General features: G+C 37.5%; 1 protein-coding gene across 1 annotated transcript; it reads left to right on the forward strand.

Annotated features, from left to right (window-relative positions):
* The first annotated feature begins 16,817 nt into the window (after positions 1-16,817).
* Positions 16,818-22,937, forward strand: LOC139732680 (actin, plasmodial isoform-like). The gene is made up of 5 exons (XM_071643535.1): positions 16,818-16,886; positions 19,004-19,169; positions 20,285-20,518; positions 21,199-21,445; positions 22,453-22,937. The coding sequence occupies exons 2-5, from the start codon at positions 19,023-19,025 to the stop codon at positions 22,935-22,937; spliced, it is 1,113 nt and encodes a 370-aa protein (XP_071499636.1). The 5' UTR covers positions 16,818-16,886; positions 19,004-19,022.
* The last annotated feature ends 852 nt before the right edge of the window (positions 22,938-23,789 follow it).

Raw genomic sequence — 23,789 nt, forward strand, 5'->3', positions numbered from 1 at the left:
ACTTTACAAGTTTTACATTTTTAGCTACTACAAGCCCTAACGATACAGCAATAACGATGAAAAAACAAAGTTGAATTGAAGTAAATAAAACCCCGGTCACACAGCAATTTACGGCTTAATCACGACCAAAACACGTCAAAAAGTGGTTTCCCGTGAAGCAGACGATGTTGTTCGCGTTGATGTCGAGTTTAAGACGAGCTACGGTCGATTTATAGACGTGGCAGGACGCGGGGAAAAATCTGAACTGAACGGCGTCGGACGCCGTAAAAAGTTTTTAACTGTTCAAAATTGTATTCCGCGGACAACCACGGGCGGCACACGTGGTAAAGACGTGCAACACACGTGAAACAAACGTGATAATCCGTGTTCCGGCAGTGATTAAAACTTGGGGAGACGCGGTAAAGACGCGAAAGTTTAGCGGTCTGTCACGGATATAGAGCACGGTCATCTGATGCGTGTTACGCGTTGGCATCACGGGAAATAGCGTGTGTTTAGCGGCTTATCGCTGACAAATGGATTTTTCCGCGTACACACACGTGGCTGGACGTGGTTAGCCGTGCTTAGGCAGTGCTTCAGCAGTGGAACAGCCGCCAACGGCCATACCCCGTACAAAGCATGGCCAAACCAAAACTGACCAAAAAATTACCACTTGCAACCACGCCCACCAGATTTTCATAACTTTTTGTACGTGATTTGGACGTGGAGTGCTATGTTACCGGGGCGAAGAAACGAGTAAAACTGGAATACGAGACGTCATTTACAATGTCTATCTATACAATCAGTTGTTCGTGAGTGCGGTTGTGGGAGTGCAGGGTATATTGCTCGTGCACAGAGTGCATGCAGTGTACAGTGCGAGAGCGGCGCACACATTGTAGGAGCGCAGTGCACTGGTACAGCGCAGTATGGTGTAGTGCAGGCGCTCGTCGCTGGCTCAGCGAAGCCTCATCGAGATTGCATTCACTTTGTCGAGATATCAATAGCTGTAAAATATCATGTTATTGTCAAGAAATGACATCAAAATATCAATAAATTGAAAAAAAAATAAAACGAGGCTGACGTCACGAAACATGAAATTGTTTTAAGTCACATAAGAAGTACCCGGCCAATCCTAGTTCAAGAGAATTTGATGCGGTAGGAAATGATGATCAATGTACGCCTATTTTAAGTTTGTATGCATGAATGTATGTATTATGACTTTCATTCAAATTGCATCTTTAATTAAGAAAGCATTTTATTTCTCTATCTTTCTTTATTGCATTGTTGAATTCATCTGAAATTATAAATGAAAGGAACACCAGATTCAGGGCTTTCATATGACAATTATGCTTTTAACCCTTTTCAAAGAAAGTCTTATACTGACGTATGACTCATTCCGAGGTTAGACCTTTTTTTGTCAAATTCATAATATGCGTGATATCAAAATGATAAATTCTCGAGCGTAACCGGAACGAGCGATTCGGGATTATACAACGATACATGAAACTGCAGAGTGTAGGCCTATCTGATTTAGATACTAGAGCTTGTAATACATGGATCACTCAAAACATGATAAATAAATATACATCATCTTTATTCAAACTGTAATTATTCTAAAGTGCAGAAAATACAGTGAAAAATTCACAGTAGTATAGATACATATAGTACGTGTCAACACACATTCACGTGCATTGCCTACACTCGTTAAAAAGGAGAACAACCAAAAAAGAAAAGATAGATATAATTGAAGAGTTTGTTCGCAAAAACCGATAAGTCCATTTTTGAAGATTTTAATGTACGGTCTCTGTCATAGAGTAGAAAATAATAGCTTTTAAATGATATATTGGTCACTACATATGAAGGTACATTTTTAAAGTTATGGTCAAAAGAAGCAAAAAAAATCTTATTATTCTCTTTATTTTTCTTGACATTTAATCGCATATATCTCCATTTGGCAAATATGGATTTATCAGTTTTTGCGAACAAACTCTTCAATTATTGACAAGAACGAAACATCGCACAAGAAAGACAACTTAGAACACTACAAAACTACAGAGAGAACAGAAGAGAGGAAAAGAAGGACAGAAGAATGCAGAAGAGTCTGCATATTTCAGAACACGCCACCCCATCGGCGCGTCAAGCGAAACCACGAATATCATTATATGAAAATTAAAAGGTATTACATGCCAAAAAGTAAATATTTTCTCAATTTATATATAAACATAGTAAGTTTACAAGATCTCTTTAATACTGTCTTGACTGCAACGGTTGCCAAGGTTATTCCAAAGTTCTGGTTCAGTAGAGTATGCGAATTCATCTTGGGTATACACTGTTCTGAATAAGGGAAGATGGAATTCAATCGATTGTTGCATGATATGACCATTTCTGTGAAATAAATCTTGAAATATTTTGCGGAGATGTTTACTCTTATAATTGGACTTAAATTGGCCAAGCTAAAGTGAACAAAAACCCTTTATCTTCAAGATTTTGTGATCGGAAAAGAGAAACAAGCAGTGTGCGTTATAGTGAGTGGAGGTTAAAAACAATTATGAGGGTCTTATTTTGCAATAATGAAAGATTATTTAATTTGATTTGATTTGATTATTTGATTTGATTATCTAACATATTATTTCTGATAAGTATTACCCCAAGCTAATACTCCGTAATTCATATACGGTATACCAAACTTGAATATACCATCATTACTGTTGATGAAGGAAGCCAATATCTTAATTTATTTATTACACCTATATATTACGTGAAATGATTTTACAAATATAATGTGATATTTCCCTGAAAGTTTATTATCAACACAAACACCTAAAAATTGGAATGGAAGAAACTACTTCTAAGGTAGCACTATTTGATATAAATTTTACCTGGTGGCTTATCTAACGAACTATACTTAAAAATATACATTAGTCTTTGTTATATTCAGTAATAATTCTTATTCGCGTAAATATATTGTGTAACATTCTTTGACTTACTGTTCTTATCAAAACAGCAGGGTCAGGGTGAGAATAAAAAAAGATATAATATCATTCTAATGGACAAAAAAAAGTATCCTCAGGTGAGTTGAATAGGTCATTGCTAGGGCCAAGTAACCGACTGGAAGGTGAATATAATGCATGCAAAGCTAACTGCATGGGAAGTGTCAATTTATTATGTGATACGAGGGAAATCTGTTACATTACGCTGTTAATTATAAAGGTTCGAGCTGAAATATCGTATTGGTATTCATATCATAGGCCCTAACGGAGGTGTATCGGCAGACAGGGTAACAAAAAGGTATACGTTTCGAGGGCAAACGGCGATTCAGTCCACGCTTTGAAACATCTAAATGATTTAGGTGAATCATTCATTATAACACTCAGCTTTTCACCCACTTTTAAATGAAATTGATATCATATTACGCTGGGGATCGAAGCGGCCTGGTATATAAATTCGATGACAATCTGTCGTGTGTTTTTTCTTTGTTTTTGTTTTCGTATGTTTGTTTGTTTGTTTTTGTTGTGTGTGTGTGTGTGTGTGTGTGTGTGTGTGTGCTTTAACTGAAAGGGTAACAAGTTTATATTAATACGCACGACGCAAGACGGACGCCCGAAGGTGAGCTCGAGCGTCACGCTCAGGTGAGCTAAAAATGCTATACATGTATAATCTTATAGTCTATCTGTTTCCGTATTGTTCACCTCTGATAAACAGTTTGACAAAAGGATACACGGGGCTGAAGACATTTACTAGTATATTTGTTTGGTTTTTTCGTTTTTTTTAATGATTTTTCGTTGTTGAATTTGATTTTTCATTTCATAAATCTTTTCGAATACTTTGCAAAACACTGAAGCCACACAACACGCAAAATTACACGATATTTTTTTTACTATTTTTAATAAAGCACCTTATTTTCCCTGACATTAGTATAACCACTCACCGAGGATAGATCGTCTTCTTCAGAGTCTTCATCCAGATTTGACGTATCTGCCTGCTTTAAAAAACAGAATACGATTTTGAGTATCACTGTTATCGCATTGGTTCCTCTTGAAATTTCTAATCCATTGAAATCAGTCATCAGCTGTATATTTTGAGCTGAAATTCTGTGAGGGATAAACCGAGAGTGAACTTTGGTAATAGACACGCGATACTCCCGAGTGCTATCCGTTATGTTCCTGCTGCGGCAGGGAATTGACAGACTGTGGAACCGACGGTACATTAAATCAGTGAGGGCACACGACAATTTTTCGCCCTTTGAAATATGGAAGTAAAGCATCTAGGGCCTATTATGATATTTCTTTCTGAACAAACATTTTTAAAGAGAAATTTGTGTAAAGTGTGGAATGGATATTCTGAGATTAAATTCATAATTATTAAATCTGATATTAACTTGTAAAAAATGACTGAAGCGACATAGTGAGTGATCCGCTTGACACCTGCGAATTAGGTTGCCTACTGGTATCTGTGTGTTGTTACTAATTTACGGGGTGTATCAAAATAAACGTTACACTTTTGAAAAAATTGTCTAAATTACATTTCAAAATACTTTACAGATTTTTTCACATTTATGGATGCCTAGTAGTCTAATCTATCAAGTGCAATCAACAAAACAAACTTTTATTCACGCTTGGCTGAACACTGACGCTCTTTGTCCAGAGTGTGAAAAATGACTTGCGCCAAATTGAAAGAAGATGGAAAATTCAGTCAGCGGTCAAAATAAGTGCTCCTATTCAAACAAATTGCTTTTTTGCTTAAAGCTTTGATTATGTTATGATAGTCTGAGATTTGTTTGTCTGTTTTATCGTAGTTTTAATGATTTCAAAATGATTTCTAAATCAATTGGTGAGAATTAGAGTGTGTAATTGCTTCAAGATCTTTAAAGCACAGTTTTCACAATACACGGACACATCAATACCATATGCCAGTTATTCATTAATGTGGTAATGGTACCAAATTCATCAACATTCAAATTCATCCTATTAATCAATCAATTGATTGACCAATCAATCAACCAATCAATCAGCCCATCAATACACCAACCGATATATCAGTTAGTTAGTTAGTCATTGAGTAGTTCAATTAGTGAATCAACTAAATAATCAATCACCTTTCAATCATTGAAATAATTAATCGGCTAATTGAATGAATAAATCAACAAATTAATCAGTTTTTCAAACATTGATTAGCCTTTAGGGGGGGGAGGTGATATTCCCTATGTCGATCTGCTACTTTTTATGAAACATACATACAATTGTGATTGACTGATTGATTGATTAAATGAATGATTGATTGATGGATTGATTGATTAATTGATTGATTGATTGATTGATTGATTGATTGATTGAAAGCTTGATTGATTGGATTGATTGTATTGATTGAATGATATGAGGATGCATTAATTTTGTACTTTTCTTCTTGACTGAGTGACTGGCATGTGGGTTCGATATGTCTGTGCATGATTTGTGATAACCGTGCTTAAAAGATCTTGATGTTGTTAATCAACCTTCCGTAACACAATGGAATCATTTAAAACGACAGAAAATTGCCAGAAAATTCTTAAACTATCATGACATAATCAAAACTGTGAGCAAACGAGCAATTTGTTTGAATGAGAACACCTATTTGGGCTTCTGGCTGAATTTCCCATCTTCTTTCAATTTGGCGCAAGTCATTTTTCACACTCTGGACAAAGAGCGTCAGTGTTCAGCCAAGCGTGAACAAAAATTTGTTTTGTTGATTGCACTTGATAGATTAGACTATTGGACATCCACTAATATGAAAAAATCTGCAAAATATTTTGAAATGGAATTCAGACAATTTTTTAAAAGTATAACTTTTTTATACACCCTGTATATATTTTTTTTTTCGGGGGGGGGGGGAAGGTCATCTACATCTTAACTTCGGAGTAAACTTTTGCCTTGAGAGAAGAAAGTTGTAATTATTCGATTGAACGATCTAAAGAAGCATACAGAAGACTCACAAAATGTCGCTGCATCTTGTATATATACCAATATCATATTGTACACACACATTAACATACACACACACACACACACACACACACATTAATCATATCTATAGGTTTTGCCTTTTCGTCGGTTAGCCAGTCAAATTGATATTGCAGTTTAATTTCGAGCTTTCGGCCATACTCGGCTGTTTTGTTGTTCAAATTCACTTTCGATCACTAGAATCTGTATTCATGTCTGTTATGTACTGCTACTATAACACTTATGTACCAGCACATGATAATCTGAGAGAACAATCAAATACGTTGACAAAGGAGAGCTGCAGATTTAAGAGTGGTTTATCGGCTGTTTATTACCAACTACACACGCGCGCAGCTTGCGTGGTTTTGGTGTCATTAGAAAACAGTTACACGGGATTCTGTGTACATACATAGTATAACAATGTCAATCAAATCCGAAATGTTGTCACTCAAATTCGTAGAAAGTATATTCCAACTTCACGAAGCGGTCATTCAGTTTAGTGAGAGACAATTCAGGATGTGATTGCGCAATGCTGTTTTCAGCATTCAAATTCGTTTTGGTGCAATCTATATAATATAAATTTAATACTTCAAGAATTCAAATTAATTAGTATACATGATAGGCTACTGGTCATTTCCTTTCCTGTCTATTGTTCTTCGTAGACTTGTATTGTTACCGTCTTCTCTCCTCTCGGTACTGTCTCGCGTCCAACAGTGTATATGCGTGTGGGTAATTGAATGTGTGTACGAATGTATTGTCCTTGTCTTATTTTCCCGGTACATGTGGTTCAATGAACAGTGTCCGGGCACTATAGCATTGGTATTCTATATTTTTTTTCCCGACCTGTGTATCTCAAAATAACTACATGTATATTGTTATAGAATAGTATATCATTCACTCATTATTTATCTAGCGATCCACGTCCGACAAGCTTTGCTTTTTAGTGGATCACTATTTTCCATGATCGAATTTATTTTCCGCTCGCCCACGTAGTATTTGTACAGTGTTCCTCTTTATTATTGTACATATATGTTGTTCTATAATTTGTCTCGTATATTACATGAATCTTTTGCAAGCGTTTGAACAATATCAGTTAATGACATGTATACATTGTACTATGTTTTTGATTTTCGTTGATTGGAAATAAACTATGATTGAAATTGAAATTGAAATTGAAAATGTTTTATAATTACCAGTATCATTAATTGTTTGTTATACTTTTATCGTGCCCATGTCCTTTCCATTTACTCCCTTTTATTGAAAGAAACATTGAGATTGAAAAAATAAAGTTGCATGACTATCCCCATTGTCAATTTGAATAACAAACTTCCGAAAATGACTGCCATTCAAAGTAACAAGAAGTGCCTAAAATTGAGTCACGCTTTCCTGACATTAATTCGCTCATATAAGGATCTATATACAGCCACAAAGCACAACGGGTCTACCCTTTTCTGTACCAATGTTCTTTACGACATGAGACTTCTGCAGAACATGGTTCTCAAATCTCAATCCTACGATATAAATTATACTCCTCTATTATACGGCACAAAATACTTACCGGGCTGGCCAGCCTACGAATTTTGCCCGAGATGGGCCGGCGCGGGCTGGAAGGGCCTGGGCTGTCCCGGACACGGTACTCGGACAGTTTTAGCGCGGATGGTGACAAGACACCTTTTGCTTCTCCTTTCGGGTCTTGTGACGTCATTATGTGTGTTCCTCTCTCAAGATCTTGCTTTCCCTCAGCGTCTAAAGTTTCAAAGACAAAAGCAATTTCATTAGTAAATCTTAACGCGGACTCTTGTAATTCATGAAATTTGACTATATATCATTTGAACACCGTGACTATTTAGCGGAATTAATTCTTTTCCCCATTGGGACATTTATTATTCTACATCATAATATTTCAAACAGAAAGTAATTTGACGAACAGGCAATGAAATATATCTTGACTCAGACCATCATACATATCAAGAGAACAGATGTCCAAACAGACACCATTTTTTTTTACGCTTGTAGCTTTAATGATTATTTCTCGCAATAACTATTGCCTTATCATAATATTCCCTTATACTATAATCTTTAATCAAATCACATCGATGAATTACTCATTTTATTTTACAAAATGAATTTCATATGTCACAAGCTATTACTGATACAATTCAATGCCGAATTGTTGGTACCCCAAAAAGCAAATAGTTCATTTTTCGTCGCAAATGTTATTTCTAACCCGGCATTCACATTAATCCACAATCTTACTTCAACCCATCAACATATTGAAACTCACTCAAAAATATATATACATAGGCCTATCAAAGTTTCAACATAATTAACTTGTTGCCAAGAATAATCAGGTTTACGCCTATTTTGACCTTGACCGATGAATCTGCCTCTGTTCGGCCGCCTCTTGTAAACTGCACGGTTGTAATACGGTCGGCCCCTGACAGCAGACAGATATCTTCCATTCACTCAGCTGGGGATGTGCGGACTGCGATCTTGTACACACGCGAGTTCAGCGGTTTGAACGCGGCGAGAATACGGCGAGCAGAAAAGCAAGCAAAATGGTGTATGAGAGGAATAGATCATGAAATTAGGGAGCTTGACTCGTTCCGTCAGTATATAAAGGAATGTATATGCCAATTTTTGTGATCTCTCATGCACTAAAAAAAGGGGGGGGGGGCAATTAATGGAGATTTCTACTCCGTTTCAACTTCAATAGTCGTTGTTCGTCAAGGGTTTAGTAAGTCCGCAAATTAGAGTGGAAGGAAGGTGTGCATGTCTGTTTCGAGGGGCCGACCATATTATTATTTCCGATCGAACAATAACGAACAAGAGACAGATCTGATTTAACATGTTTGACCTAGCTTTTGACCTACGTATAGGCTTATGACAATCGCAACGTGAGACGGCTTCAAGAATCTCGCTCTCTGCGTTTTGCGTATGCCTTTGATGCGGCATGATATGGCTACTCAAAGTTTTCAGAATATAGTCCTCAACAAAACATCATTTCTTCTCTCGATATACTGTCTTTATACAGTTGGTATAAATAAATTAATACCATGATGACATAAGGGGTTAACATAAAATGAGGAAAATAGTGTCATATTGTATAGTTACCCGAGTGTCATACTTCAGTCCAATTTAAGGTGATTTGCGAAATACGCATAATAGTATGATAGTCAACTTCCCTGTCACACCAGTTGTTTGCTGTATACGTCCCGCAGCATTCATGCAAAAGCAGTCATCACTCGCAACAAAAATACAAATGGCAAGGGAATATTCAACTTCCCTGTCACACCAATTGCGTGCTACGTCCCGCTGCATTCATGTAGAAGCAATACAGCAATCACTTGCAGAAAAAAAAAGACAAATGACGAGGGAATAAAGCGGAACCTTCACAACAGCTAGCGCCAGTCGTGTTGCCATCTTCCTATTGGTCCGTTTGGACAATGCATCTCTTGAGCAAATATAGCACCAGGTCATGGTGTTACGCTCAACCAAAGAAATTGTTCAAAATCATTCATACATTTTAGCTCCTGTTAACGTACTACAGGACAATCCAGGGGCTTCATTGTTAGACAGAATTGATAACCCGCAAAATCTGGGTGCTTGTTTCAAATTCTACCCTGGTATAGTTGTGTGCAAGAGCAATTTATGTTTTACTACATCATGTACCACAAATTCGACGAAAGATTTGATCAAGTTTTGATCAAATCTTTCGTCGCAACGATGCGGTACACTCCAATCCTACTCGACGTTCCAGTGAATATTATTTACCATTATTACGAACAATTCTTGCCCAAAGCACATTCATTCTCACTGGCCCCAGATTCTGGAACAGCTTTGACCACACCATTAGGCTCTTATATAATGCTCTGACTTTTCCTTTCTTTAAATCAAAACTGAAAAAAAAATCTTTTGTCATCCTCACAAAAACGAGCTAATAAATAAAGATGATTGTTTTTGCAATCCTCATGAAAATAAACAAATACATATATAAATAATTATTTGTTTTTATTAAGAGTTGTTGTGTCTTATTTGGCAATTTTTTAATGAATTTCAAGCTATACCTGAATGCCTTGGCGACCTTACCTAAAATCGAATTGTAGACCACTCGTTTTTGTTTCTCTTCCTTTCTTTGTCATGCCTATCTTTAGTTTGTTTTCCAGACTGTTCTGTCCCTGCTTTCATTCTTGTCCTTGTCATAGTCCTTTCTTTCTTTTTGTTTCGCCTGACGTCATGATATTAAAATTTTTATACATGGAGTCCTTCAGCGAAACTTTTCCTGCCACTTCCGGGTTTCATCACGTCACATGAAAAAAAAAAAAGAGTCTTTAGCGCACAACTTTCTTATTCCACTTCCGGGTTTCTTCAGCTGACAAACAAACAAACAAACAAACAAACAAAAAGCCTTACCCGCGCTCATCCCAAAAACCAATCAGTCAAACAAACAAATAAAAAAGGCCTGAGTTGAGAAATCCGCACAGATCTCCCCCTCCTCTCGCAGGAGGCATGACTACTAATATGCCATATTTAGCAAGTTTATTGTATTTTATTGTTTTATTCATTTTTTCCTTCAAATTTGGACTTCCTAACAACTTTGTCAGTGGTTAAATTTGCAGTTATGGAGTACAGTACTTAATGAATGGGAAAATGTGAATGCCATATTCATGTTTGGATCAGCACGGGCGTAAGTCCGTACCGAGGAGTGAGGGATGCTCGGCGATGGACTCGGCGATAGTCACCTGTCACCATCACATAAATATACTAGTAATCACGATTACAAGCCCATAGCTGGACCGGCGAAGCTTTTTTTTTTGGGGGGGGGGGGAGGGAGGAGGAGCTTGGTTGGGGGCTGCAAAAGATAAATTTAACACAATCAAGAACATGGATTCAGTTGCAAAAATATACCTATGATCTCTATATAAAATATCTTTGAAGCCCAAAACATTAATAAAGGCTAAAGATAATGGAGAAAAATGAAGAATATTATGTCAAATCCAAATTTAAATGAAGTGAGAGAAGGAGCAACATTAAAAAAATAGTAGAATTTTGAATTGATTTCTCAAATCAGGAAAATTGTAAATCATATTTGGTTCTTGAATTTGTTTAATGAATTCTTAAATTACTCATTTGAATGAATGAAATAAAGATATTCTGTTCATTTAATCATCTCTGTGCCCTTACTCCCTATGTCATTTGAAGTTTGAGGTGACAGAAAATTCTTATTTTATCCCTTTAATTTCCCACTTTGAATTTGTTTGAGGTTATATAGAGATAAAGAGAAGAGAAAACTTATTTTTGCTATTTCATTTATGTCTGTCATTGTGCTATATGTGTTCTTTTAAGAATTTTGGCAATTTTTACTTTTGCGCCTTGGAGGACAAAACCAAATGTGTTCACTCCCTAAAGTTTCCCTTTATTGACCTTGCTAGTTTGATAACCAAATGGAATTACCTTTATATTGCATATAATGCATTGATTTTCATCAAAATCCTCTGAAAATGTTGAACTCAAAGAAGTGTTTACTTTTTTTTTTTTGCTGAGTGTATACATAATGCTTACATGAGTACAAAATTTTTTAAGGCACTTTGAATCACATAAGTTTAAACAAAACGTTGATGCATTTATAATGATATCAACTTTGTTTATAGATAAATAAACAAGCAATATGATCTTATTTTAAAACTCTATGGAAAAAGAGAAATTCGCAAGAAAAGTATATAGCTAGTAAATTCTGTGAATTACTCTAGATGAAGATGTTGTCTCAAGATCCGTCAAGGACTGCAGTGTTTAAAACTTTGGTATCATAATGACGTCAGGCGAAACAAACCGAAAGAAAGGCAGTGGCGGATCTGCAGGGGGAGTGGGAATCGGGGGTTTAAACCCCCTCCTTGGGCTGCCAAGTAAAAACAAAAAAAAACAAAAACAAACCCCAAACAAACAAACAAACAAACAAACAACAAATAATTAATCCATAAAGACCAAAATGAACATATAAACGGGCCGAAAATAATAATACACTAACAATTACATTATCATATCTATACACTAATATCTACCTATGAGTAAATTTAGTATAATTATATCAAGATGGTAGCCTTGCGTCCTCGAGTGTGACACTTGGAACATAACTTTAGTAAATCCTACATTAAGCTTTCTCGTAGGAGATGCAGGAGATCGAGTTGAGCCATTTTTTTCTATTTTTTGAAATATTTCCTAATTAATCCTTGCTTACAACAAGTGGTTGTTACCAAATTGAAGTACAACTATTAACATGTCTTGTACCTATGAAATTTTATTCTAGGTCATTGCCTAATTTCATGAACTTCTCTTTGAAAAATAAATGTCAAATGGCTCAACACTCCCGCAGAGTGAGGAGATTTGAACCATGTCTTGAGGAGAATTGAGCCACCATCGGAAGACATGTAGCCTACTTGCACTTGTTGGAGATTTGAACCATGATGTCAACCGATAGAGAATGAATTAAAAATGGGCTTACAGGTAGCCAGAAATAAACATAAGCTAACAAAATTGGTTTTATCTTAAAATCAAGCACAGAACCATCTGAAAATTTAAAAAGTTCAAACACTCATTGTAGGCCCTTCATGTGTTAGATTGCAGTGTATGGCTCAACTCTCCTTAAGGTGGCCATTTTTGATTTCCCTAAAATGTATAATCAAAATCAGAAAAATCAAACATCCATCAAATTTATCAAAATGAAAGACTACAATGCATCATGGATACTACAACACACATAAATCACTGAATAACCAACTGCTGGCACGTGAGCAATAGAAGGGGTGATACCTAAAATTCAGAAATTGCTGTCTTTTGATGTTTTTTGTGTCCTGTGTTTTTGTTGTTCTGTACCACCTCTGCTTGCTTGTGCTAAAGTGACAGAGATGTTTAACACTAAGGTGACCAACAGAGAGCACAAGTGCTTGCACCTGTGAACTCTAAATACAAGTTTAAGGGTGGTTCAACCCTCCTTGTGGCTCAACTCTCCTCCATCTCCACTAATATAAGAATAATTTTATTGCTCGAACAATGTGATTGCTCTTTATCTTTTAATGAATACATTTCAGACGAATGGCAAAGTGAGAGTGGCTCGTTCGCTCTGCCTGTACTAATATAGTGAAATGAAGTTTGCATAAGTTTAGACAGAAAGATCCGTCTTTTATTTTTTTTTTTTTTTTGACGTTATCGCTCTCCTCCGTAGACAGGGGATCCGTGAAGCCAGACGCAGTCTCCGCGGTAGTCTGAGAGCTGGCTGCTGGTCAATTTACCCCATCAAGCCCAAAAGGTTTGACCCCTCAGAGTTGCTGGGGCCACCCTTCTCATTAAAAAAATGCCCGTCAGCCTGGTCCCTGAGGGCGGGTTCGGCCCCCAGGGACCCCCCGAAAAGGCCCTCCGGCGGGTGTAATTTACCCCATGGAGCCCATGGACCAAACTTGGCCTATATGAATGTCCTATGGGTGTACATAATCAAAATATAAAAACTGACAAAATATCTGGTCGGGAAAGGGGTTGCCAGACCGCTTGTTTGCAGGCATAAAACCTTGTTTTTGGTCAAGGTGTCTGCGCCAAGACTACACTGTCCCATAGGCCCTGTACTGTAGCGTCTCCCTACAGGCTGACGGACAGTGCCGGTTAGTGCATGTAGTAGTCTTGGCGCAGACTCCTTTACGCGCAACAAGGGTTTGTGCCTGCAAACTACCCGTTATACAATGGGACCCAGGGTAGTTTGCATGAATAAATTGACCACACACACACATCCACACACCCCCCCCCCCCCGACACACAGACATACACACACACACACACACACACACATTATGTTGACACCTGACTCTATGTACAACTGTATAGGCCTATACCATAACACTAAACATGTTACAATTAATAGATTTCTCATTAATGCAGCCATAATACATTGCATATAATGAATGTCAAACCTATAAGATGTTCATACCTTTTGAACGTTTTTCATGGATACTACCAATATGCCTTTAAGGAACACTGAAGAAATTTGAAATTTGTGTGAATTGTATTAGGTTTTATTGGCCACACAGCCTACTCTTTCTGTATGATGTATTCACCTTATGAGACTCAAATAGAGCTTTTCAGAAAATGCTGAAATAAAACGTTTGTTGTGAGTAAACTTCAGTTTAAGACCAACCTTACAGCCCTAAAGGCTAGTTGTATAACACATTTAAGTAAACATTTTCATCAACCGTGCATTAAACATAACTTTAATATAGTTTATGTCAACAAGTGATATGCAGCTCACTTCTTTTTCTCCTGCTTGATATCCTCTTTTATATACAAATACTATTAACAAGTCTCAATCCTAATATAAGATTCTTTTGAAAACCTCAAACTAATAACTTTTTGTGTTTTTGGCTGATAAAACCACTCTTTGATGTATAAAATAGGCAAGGATTACAGCATCCATGCCAACATTTCCTTTATTTCGCTCTAATAAATTCCAAATCATAATAAACTGCATAACATAAGGAAGGAGCTTAATGGTTTTTGAAATGATATTGATCCATTTTCATACTCAGTAGTGCATGTCACCTCATAGTTTTGGGCAAATATCTGCATATCTATAATACTAATGAACATGTTATTATGGTGTTCTATATATACATACATGTATTTCTTCCTTGGAACCTCAAATAACAAGCTTCACAATAGAATGCTAACTTTCTGTAATGAAAATACACAGGCCAAGAGCATTTACTTTGATCTTGTGTTCTCTTCATCTCTTCAGCGCTTTTTTTTTTTGTCATCTTCTTATTTCTGGAGATATATTTTATTTATAATACTCTGTAGTTCCCAGCCCCACACAAATGGTGTCACATACTGCAAACACTGCCAATGACCGTGACCAGTACACACCAAGTTGAAACATGATAGCTCTCTTTTTATATAGCATATAGGCTGAAAGTACTAACTTGGTCTTGTGGTCTCTTTATATCAGCAGTTTTGTCAACTCCTTATTTCTAGAGATACACTGTACTTCATCTTCAGTTCCCCAGCCCCACACAAACAAAACTCAACCTTGTATATGGTGTCACACACTGCAAAGAGCGTATCATGATTGCCGTTAACCCGGGACATATACACACAACGTGAAACATAAAATTACCAGCTGAATGAAATGTTAGCTTATTTTTTTTTAGATAAAAAAAATATGGCATGCACGTTGAGAGCATTTACATGTTGTGTTCTCTTTTGTATCAGAATTTTTGTCAACTCCTCATTGAGATACTTTGTCTACCCCCCCCCCCCCCAAAAAAAAGATAATACTTCCAGGGTGTCACATACAGTTACAATGCAGGTCCTAGTTCATATTTATAATTTAGTTGCCATTCAAAACCATGGCAATTACACATCAAACCATGCATCATACTCTATGGAAGACTAAAGCTTACATAAATTATGTATAATGTAGGCCCATAATAAGCATTGCACATGTTTCAGTTGCAGTCTTATGATTCCTGAACTGACCAGTATTTGGCATGAATTTATTTCATATAATATCAAACATAATTTCACATTTTAGTCTATCATACAGTATAATGCATGATTTGAGAAACTGAAGTCTACTCACAACAAAGGGTTTATTTCAGCATATTCCAAAAATATGTGTATATATATAATATATACATGTTTGTCTTGTATGGTGGATACATAATAAAGGGTAAGCAGGTTGTGTGGCCATTAAAACACAATACAATTTCACACAAATTTCAAAATCTCTTCAGTGTTCCTGCTTGAAGGTTCACTGATAGTATCGATGTAAAACATTCAAAAGTTATGAACATAATAATTATAGGTCTGACATTTAATATGTGCAAGGTATCATTGCTGTATGGAGAAACCACTGAACATGTTTTGTGTTACGGTATACTTAGTATACATAGAGTCATGTGTGAATGTGTGTGTGTGTGCGTGTGTGTGTGTGTGTGTGTGTGTGTGTGTGTGTGTGTGTGTGGTTAATTTGTGCATGCAAACAACCCTGGGTCCAAGGGTATAACGGGTAGTTTGCAGGCACAAACCCTTGTTCGCGTAAAGGAGTCTGCGCCAAGACTACTACATGCACTAACTGGCACTGTCCGTCAGCCTGTAGGGAGACGCTACAGTGCAGGGCCTATGGGACAGTGTAGTCTTGGCACAGACTCCTTGACCAAAATCAAAGTTTTATGCCTGCAAACAAGCGGTCTGGCAACCCCTTTCCCGACCAGATATTTTGTCAGTTTTTATATTTTGATTATGTACACCCATAGGACATTCATATAGGCCAAGTTTGGTCCATGGGCTCCATGGGGTAAATTACACCCGCCGGAGTGCCTTTTCGGGGGGTCCCTGGGGGCCGAACCCGCCCTCAGGGACCAGGCTGACGGGCATTTTTTCAATGAGGAAGGTGGCCCCAGCAACTCTGAGGGGTCAAACCTTTTGGGCTTGATGGGGTAAATTGACCAGCAGCCAGCTCTCAGACGACGGAACATTTCCCCGACGACCCAGATACAGACCGATCTTTCGGTCAAGCATAATAGTTAAAGTTATGATCATAGTCCTTCGCAGTGATTTTTGTTTTACTATGTTTAATTCAAGTACGCTTTTTTTTTCTTGTTTGTTTTTTTGCTTGTCAGCTGAAGTAACCCTGAAGTGGAATAAGAAAGTTCGCACTAAAACCTTTTTTTTTTTTTGTCTTCTTGTTAGGTAATGACACCCAGAAGTTAGGCAGGAAAAGTCGACAGTCGACGAGATGATCGTGGTACGACAATCGTAGACTAGACTAGTACAGTAATCATCTGTAAATAGACCGATGACGCAATGGAGCTACCATTGACTCGCTGGTACGGTCTGCTGCTGCTCGCCTGAGACGCTCCGAGGGAAGTTCCAGTCAAAGTCGTCTTTAACAATGTAACTTATCTGATTTTTCTCAGAAGCAGTGCCGTGAAATGTACAGCGTAAACCGTTTGGCCGCACAATTTAACAGACGTCACTCACTTTAGGATACGATTATTAATAGCGGTCTGTGATTGATGACCGACACTAAGTGACAGGAAGAAATTTATACAGTCCCATATATTCAATTTTCAGTGTGGTAGCCTTCGCCTAGAAAGAAGTTTTTTGTTTTGATCAGCGCATATTCTATATAGGCCTACTTTAGGCTGATAGCAGATAGGTAACCCCGTACATGTACATGTACGTGTTAGGGTCGCTGGTGCGATTAATTTTGAGAACACTAAGGGCTCGAGACTAATGTGAGTTTAAAGGGATAGTACAGTATTGGTAGAGATGAGAATTGGGCTTTTAACTTTTTCTGAGATACCAAGGAAAACACTTATGAAATAGTACAGAGCTTACCATTTTAAGAGGAATTCAAAGTTTATTTGATGAAAATTGGGTTTGGAATGACTGAAACATCCATAAACAAAGTAAAACAAAGCGATCGTAATGAGATGTGGGTCCCACACTTTATTGAATCGCTCTGTTTTGGATATTTCAGCCATTTTAAAACCAATTTTCATCAAATAAACATTGAATTCCTCATGGACTTACACGCTTTTTCATATTTCATAAGAGGTTTCTCATTATCTCACCAAAAAATGTTAGAAACCTGAAATTAGGTCTCAACCAAAACTATACGATCCCTTTAAACTGTAAGCTGCTGAGGGTATTTTTGGCATTTTTACTATATTTTAGTTGTGGAACCGCACAAAAAAATGTTTGGGAAATTAAATTAAAACGTTAAATATTGTGGAAATTACAGAATACTGGTTTGCAAATCTAGTAGGCCTACTAGTTTAGGTAGAAATGGCTCTTCTCTATATGAGTAGAGTCTACTAGGAATTTTGTCTTAGTTGTTGATGATGGAACTGTAAATTAACCAATTATGGAATTAAGATTGATTCTTACGACACTTCTCAGCCAGTGCCCATGCCCTTGTTTGCCCAGTACCAAAAAATCTGATTATGACTCTGTCTACTCTTGTCTAGAGTATTTTACTCCAGCAAAAGCTTAGTAACAAGGCTTGGTAAGACAAAATAAGACAAACGAGTGAACGACAAAATGATTCATGATTAGATCACTATACTCTCTGTAGTTTAAAATGTAAAAGTGACATTTTTTGCACTTGGTGAGATGGATTTCATGTGTTTTTAACTCTGCAGAATCAGGACATTAACTTTGTAACTGGAACATCCTGGCATGCAAAAAAAAAATTTGTGTGCTTTCATTTTTGTGCTAGCATCTGGTTGCCCGAAATGTGCGAAAAATTTCCACTTTTTCACTGTATTAGTAATAATCTGCCATGATCAAGTAGATCTAGCATCTAAACAAAGGGTGTATACATATTCCAGCTTAAAAGATAGTTTTTGTCTTCTGCACTTTACTCGGTAGGAAACATGAATTTGACAATCATGCAAGTGAGAATAATGTGAATGTTTTATACATTGTATATTATATAGGGCCTAATGCCTGAAGAGATCCTTGTCATTTGATCGGTTATTTGACATTGATCATTCGGCCCATTTCACTATATGACGTCATCATCCGTGCAATTGGGCTCCATTTACCATGCAATTTTGGATCCATACCATTTGCTCCATTGCACGCTTGCTGAGAGCCTGGCACACTGCGCCTGTTAAACGTGCTTGAGTTTGCAGTGTGTGTATGCGCCAGCGCGCTAGTATAAAGCGCTCAGTGAGCACTCTTGGGAACCAAGATTCTCTCTTGTTTCAAAATTAACATTAAATAAAACATCAAATGACAAGGATTTATTTTAGGCGTTATATAAAACAAATAATAAATGTTTTCCATTTTTGCAATGGACTGAATATTTCATTCAGTGAAAGATGAAATGTTTGATCCATTCAACGAGGCAGCGCCTCGTTGAATGGATCTTTTCATCTTGCACCTCATGAAATATTCTGTCCATTGCACTCAAAAACATTAATTATTTGTATACCATTGCATTGTCTTTTAGCTGTAGCAAACTCAACCTTCCTTCTGTTTTGTTTTAACTGCAAACACAGTAATCTACAAGACACGATAATGGCTGCCCAGAACCAGAGACTTCCTCTAGTGTTTGACAATGGCAGTGCACTGTTCAAGGCAGGCTTCGCTGGTGAGGAGGAGCCAAAGGTCATCTTTCCATCCATCGTGGGAAAACCCCGCCACGCCAATTTAAAAGAGTTTCAGGTGAAAATTGCTGCAACCAAATTTCTACCTTGTTAGCCTCTGTCAAAAGCCTTCACTCATTGTACTGACAGTCCTGAACAAAGAGATCAGCTGATCTCAGCTGTTAGAGGCTGAGCACAATAGTACAAGGGCATTGCAAAATCTGCAAAGGTTGCTAGGATTTGTGTGGTAGTGAAGGAAAGCCTAGCCTGTTCACTTCTCCTTCTGAATAATCAGCACAGAATACAGTCTTCTTCTTCTTCTCCTCCTACTCCTCCTCCTCCTCCTTCTTCTTCTTCTTCACCTTGTCCTTCTCCTTCTTCTTCTTCTCCTTCTTCTTCTAGTTCAGTCTGCCTCTTTCAAACTTGAAAATTCCTGCAGTTAGCTCTGTGTTAGTTGATCTTGATTTGAATGAGGAAAACGCATTGACTTTGATGATCAAACTTGTGCATGTACAGTGTACAGAAGAATAACTCTCATGAGTCTATGAATGTCTAAATGGGACTTTTTATTTTCAAGCACTTGGCCGATGATATGACTTTCATGCGAAATCGACTAACACCAATTAGTATGTAGTTTTTGTAGTCACTTTGACCAATGAAATTGCTAGATTCTCCATTGAGCAGTATAATCGTAAGATAGGTATGTATTCAAGCTACTTTGGACAGAGCTTGACTGCTTGGTTGTGATTAATTTTTGCTACCAAATGGCAATGTTGGTGAAAAAAAGAAAATCAAACAAATGAACAAAGACCTGAGATGAGAGAGAAAAAATAGAAGAAGTGCAGAAATGTATTATATTCTACAAATCTCTTCAATTCTAGAAAATTGATTGATGTGGTTACAAATCAATCAATGACACCAATGAATTTTCATTCATTTTCAGTAGGTTTGGAACATTAGAAAGATTAGTTTCATGTCTTGTTATCTTGTTTGACATCTTGTTTTCCACACATGCCCATCATAAATTTGTGAATTTCCCCTGCATTTATAAGGTCAGCTATGGTGATAAGAATTGCATGAATTGATTGATGGCTAATCTGACAGGTACATTAAGACAAATGGCTGCTAGTTATCATCCACAATGGTTTATTCAGAATTCACATTACCCAGCATGTGTTATGTATGGCTTTTTAGGAGGCACTTGCCAAAATGAAGAAGCACTATGTTGGCCATGAAGCAGTGCAGAAGAGGGGAATTCTCTGTCTGAGGTACCCCATAGAGGGCGGTGTTATCAATAAGTGGGAAGATATGGAGGCACTGTGGCAGCATGCCTTTGACAATGAGCTGCAAGTCAAGCCTGAGGAACACCCCATCCTGCTCACAGAGTCTCCAATGAACACCAAGGAAAATAGGACCAAGATCTTAGAGGTACAATTTATCCTTCCATTATTTCTAGCATTGACTCATTATGTTTGATTGTCATGAATTTCTTCATGCCTGGTCGAGGTGGTTATCATCATTTTGTTTCATTTCCATCCAAGAAGATGGCTTGAAAGTCCATACTCAGCTGCACCAGCTGGTTTTCCAATTGATGCAGTTAGATGTGAGGTAGCCTTCCAACAATTTAAATGTCTTTGTTAATTTAGTTTGGACTATTGAGACACTGTTATGTAGTTTCTGCCTTTTCCAAGAATTCTGAATGTAAAGTTTTTGATTGAGAATAAATAGTAATGTTTGTGAATGCTCGGCAGGTTGCATTTTTCTTTTTTATCAACATCCTGCATCAAATGCATGAGTAGCAGCAAAATTAATGATTAGGGTCTATATTTTATCTTCTTGCAGAGTTCTCCTGCTACCATAAACAGGATTACAGCAAAATTCTAACACAACGAAATAAAGATTCAAGTCCAAAAATTATTGTCATTATATTCTATGATGCAAATTCCCTTCAGTTTTCATGGAATTTCAATATGAGGAGAGAAAACTGCTTGTCCAGAAAAACTTCTCTATAATTGGTCACGGGTGCATAACAGATAGCCTCAATAATTTAAAACAGAGATATATTACTTACCTTGGTACATGCTATTTGTTATTCTCCCTTTATCCAGATCATGTTTGAAAAGTTTAAGTCACCGTCCGTCTTCATGGCAAATCCTGCCGTCATGTCCCTGTATGCCTCCGGCCAAACCAATGGTCTCGTTGTTGATATCGGAGCGGGTGCAGCTCACATCGTACCTGTCCATAAAGGATATGCAGTCTCAGACGCTACTCAGCACTTTGATGTGTGTGGCAGGGAGCTCACAGACTACATGATGAAAATACTCATAGAGAGGGACATTGAATTTTGCAATGCAGGTGAGCTTCAGTTCTTAATGTACAAACTAAGTATGTTTTGCCAACTTGTACATGTGTTGTATTGTTTGACTGAAGTTTTCCTATTTATCTGGAGCTATTTATGTTGAGATATTCTCATATAAATGCACATATTGGCTGAAAGAATATTGTAGATATGGAAATTGGGGATTTTGTGGCCGTCTTACTGTCTTGCCCTCTCTCAATTATTCACATCATCACCCTGAACCCATGATAGTCACCAGGTAAGGTTTTGAATTCAGTTGAGATTTAGAAAGGGCAGTTTCACAGTCTGAAATTTTCATATAAGCTGTCAAGAGTGGCTGTATCTATTCAACAGCAACAACAACAAAAATGAGATGGATAATTCTGCATAGAGGAACATTACCTTTGAGAGAGCAAAGAAATATATGTTAATCGTCTCTAAAAGCATCCTGACTTACATGTTCTCCCTATTCTTTGTCACTGTATGGAATACATGGGAATTTAAAACCCTTAGTTAATGCTTTGAAGGTATTGTAAGGTGCAGCCAGAAACTGGATATGCTCTGTGTGCACATTGTAATTGTGATCATTTGAAGGAATTAATGATAATGTTTTGTGTTTCTGTACTGTATTTTTCTTTCTCTGTTTATGTACAATGTTGTAGGTTTTTTCCTCACACGCTTACCTGCCTCATTAAGGGAAAATAGAGAAACCAACGTTGAATAAAGAAATATGGTGTACATGTATAACAACAGAGCCAAAATGCTGAAGCACTTTCTCTACTTAGCTTTTGATTTCCAGTTCTTAGATAATTGCCTCTTGCAGATCATAACAAAACCACAACCAACCTTCTTCACCCAAAATTTCCAGGCCAGCTTAACTAGATCTTAACCCTGGGAACTCTTTGCGGAGATATGTGATTTGCGATGCATGGTTATAAAAGTCAACGAAATGCACCAGCTGATGAGCCAGTTGGTAAATTATTTATGACGACTGTTAGGAACATCTTCTTTCCTAACTTCATAGGTGACTGGAGAACTGCTCGTGCAATCAAGGAGCAGCTAGGCTATGTCGCTTTGGACTATGACAGAGAACTGCAGTCTGATGAGGCTGAGATCAAGAAGACCTACGAGCTTCTCAATGAGGAAACAGTCACTGTTGGCAAGGAGCGATTCCGTGCTGCCGAGCCACTCTTCCAGCCATCCCTGCTGGAGAAGGGGCATCCAGGACTCCACCAGGCGATCTGGGACACTGTTCAGAGGTGCGATGAGAGCATCCGGAGTGCTGTCTTCTCTAACGTTGTGCTTGCAGGAGGATCCACGCTCTTCCCGGGGATCAAAGAGAGACTGGAGAAGGAAATCAAGCAGATAACTTCAGCAACGTTTAAGATAAGAGCCCCTGAGCACAGAGCCACCTCGGCCTGGATTGGGGGATCAATCTTCGCCTGCAACGATGCCTTCCTAGGTATGAGCATCACCAGGGAGAAGTATGAAGAGACAGGCTCATCCTAAAAACAACTCTACCACTCCATCACTTCTTCATTTTTTAATTTTTATATTATATGACTGAAATAACTAGAAAAGCACTCAGAGAGCACAGATCTCTTCCAAAGCAACTCAGTTTTACCCATACACACATGCTGAAATTTGTCCTGCATATTTCCCAGTAACAAAGAAGCCTTTTTAGTGTCTCAGGGCCTACCTCAGCTTCCTGCTGCTGTGCCTATCAAACTTTTAATAATTAGTCTCTTGTGTCATTATCAACTTTTCCTGTAAGATTCAACCAACTTTATTCACAACTTTTTTGAGTTACAGTATTTGCAAACCAGGAGACAGACAGACAAACAAACCAATGCCAGCAAAAAACATAACCTTCTGGAAAGAGGTAATAATACCACATAAGAGAGGATCAGCAGATAAAACTGTATTTTTTTATACCTTACCATGCTTCATTTGCTGATTGGCGCATCCACACCAGTGTTTTCTTCACAGAGTAACACAGATGTCTGCAAACTGTATTTTACCAGTGAATAGAGACTCAAAAAAAAAAAGAAAAAAAAAGCCTTATCCCTCTTGTGTCACCATGATTTCCTGTTGGACTGACATATCGCTGTGATGAGCAGACTGTTTGACCTTTTGTAAGGTCAAACTTAGAAGATCAATAAAAAGAAACACTGCTTTGGAAATATAGAAAAGAAAAAGAGTGGCTAGCTGTAGGTCTGCACCTTTTCATATCAGAGTTAAGAAAACTTATGTAGACTTTCCTGCCTTTATCTTGCAATGTCAAAGTGCTTGTAGATCTAGAGTTCTTGCCATGTGGATTTATTTTTATATTTATCATGTATGTAATGTATACAAATACTT

Source organism: Diadema antillarum, unplaced genomic scaffold (assembly GCF_040938485.1).
Source record: "Diadema antillarum isolate AM-2024a unplaced genomic scaffold, OU_Dant_1.0 seq00000442_RagTag, whole genome shotgun sequence".
Taxonomy (NCBI): Eukaryota; Metazoa; Echinodermata; class Echinoidea; order Diadematoida; family Diadematidae; genus Diadema; species Diadema antillarum.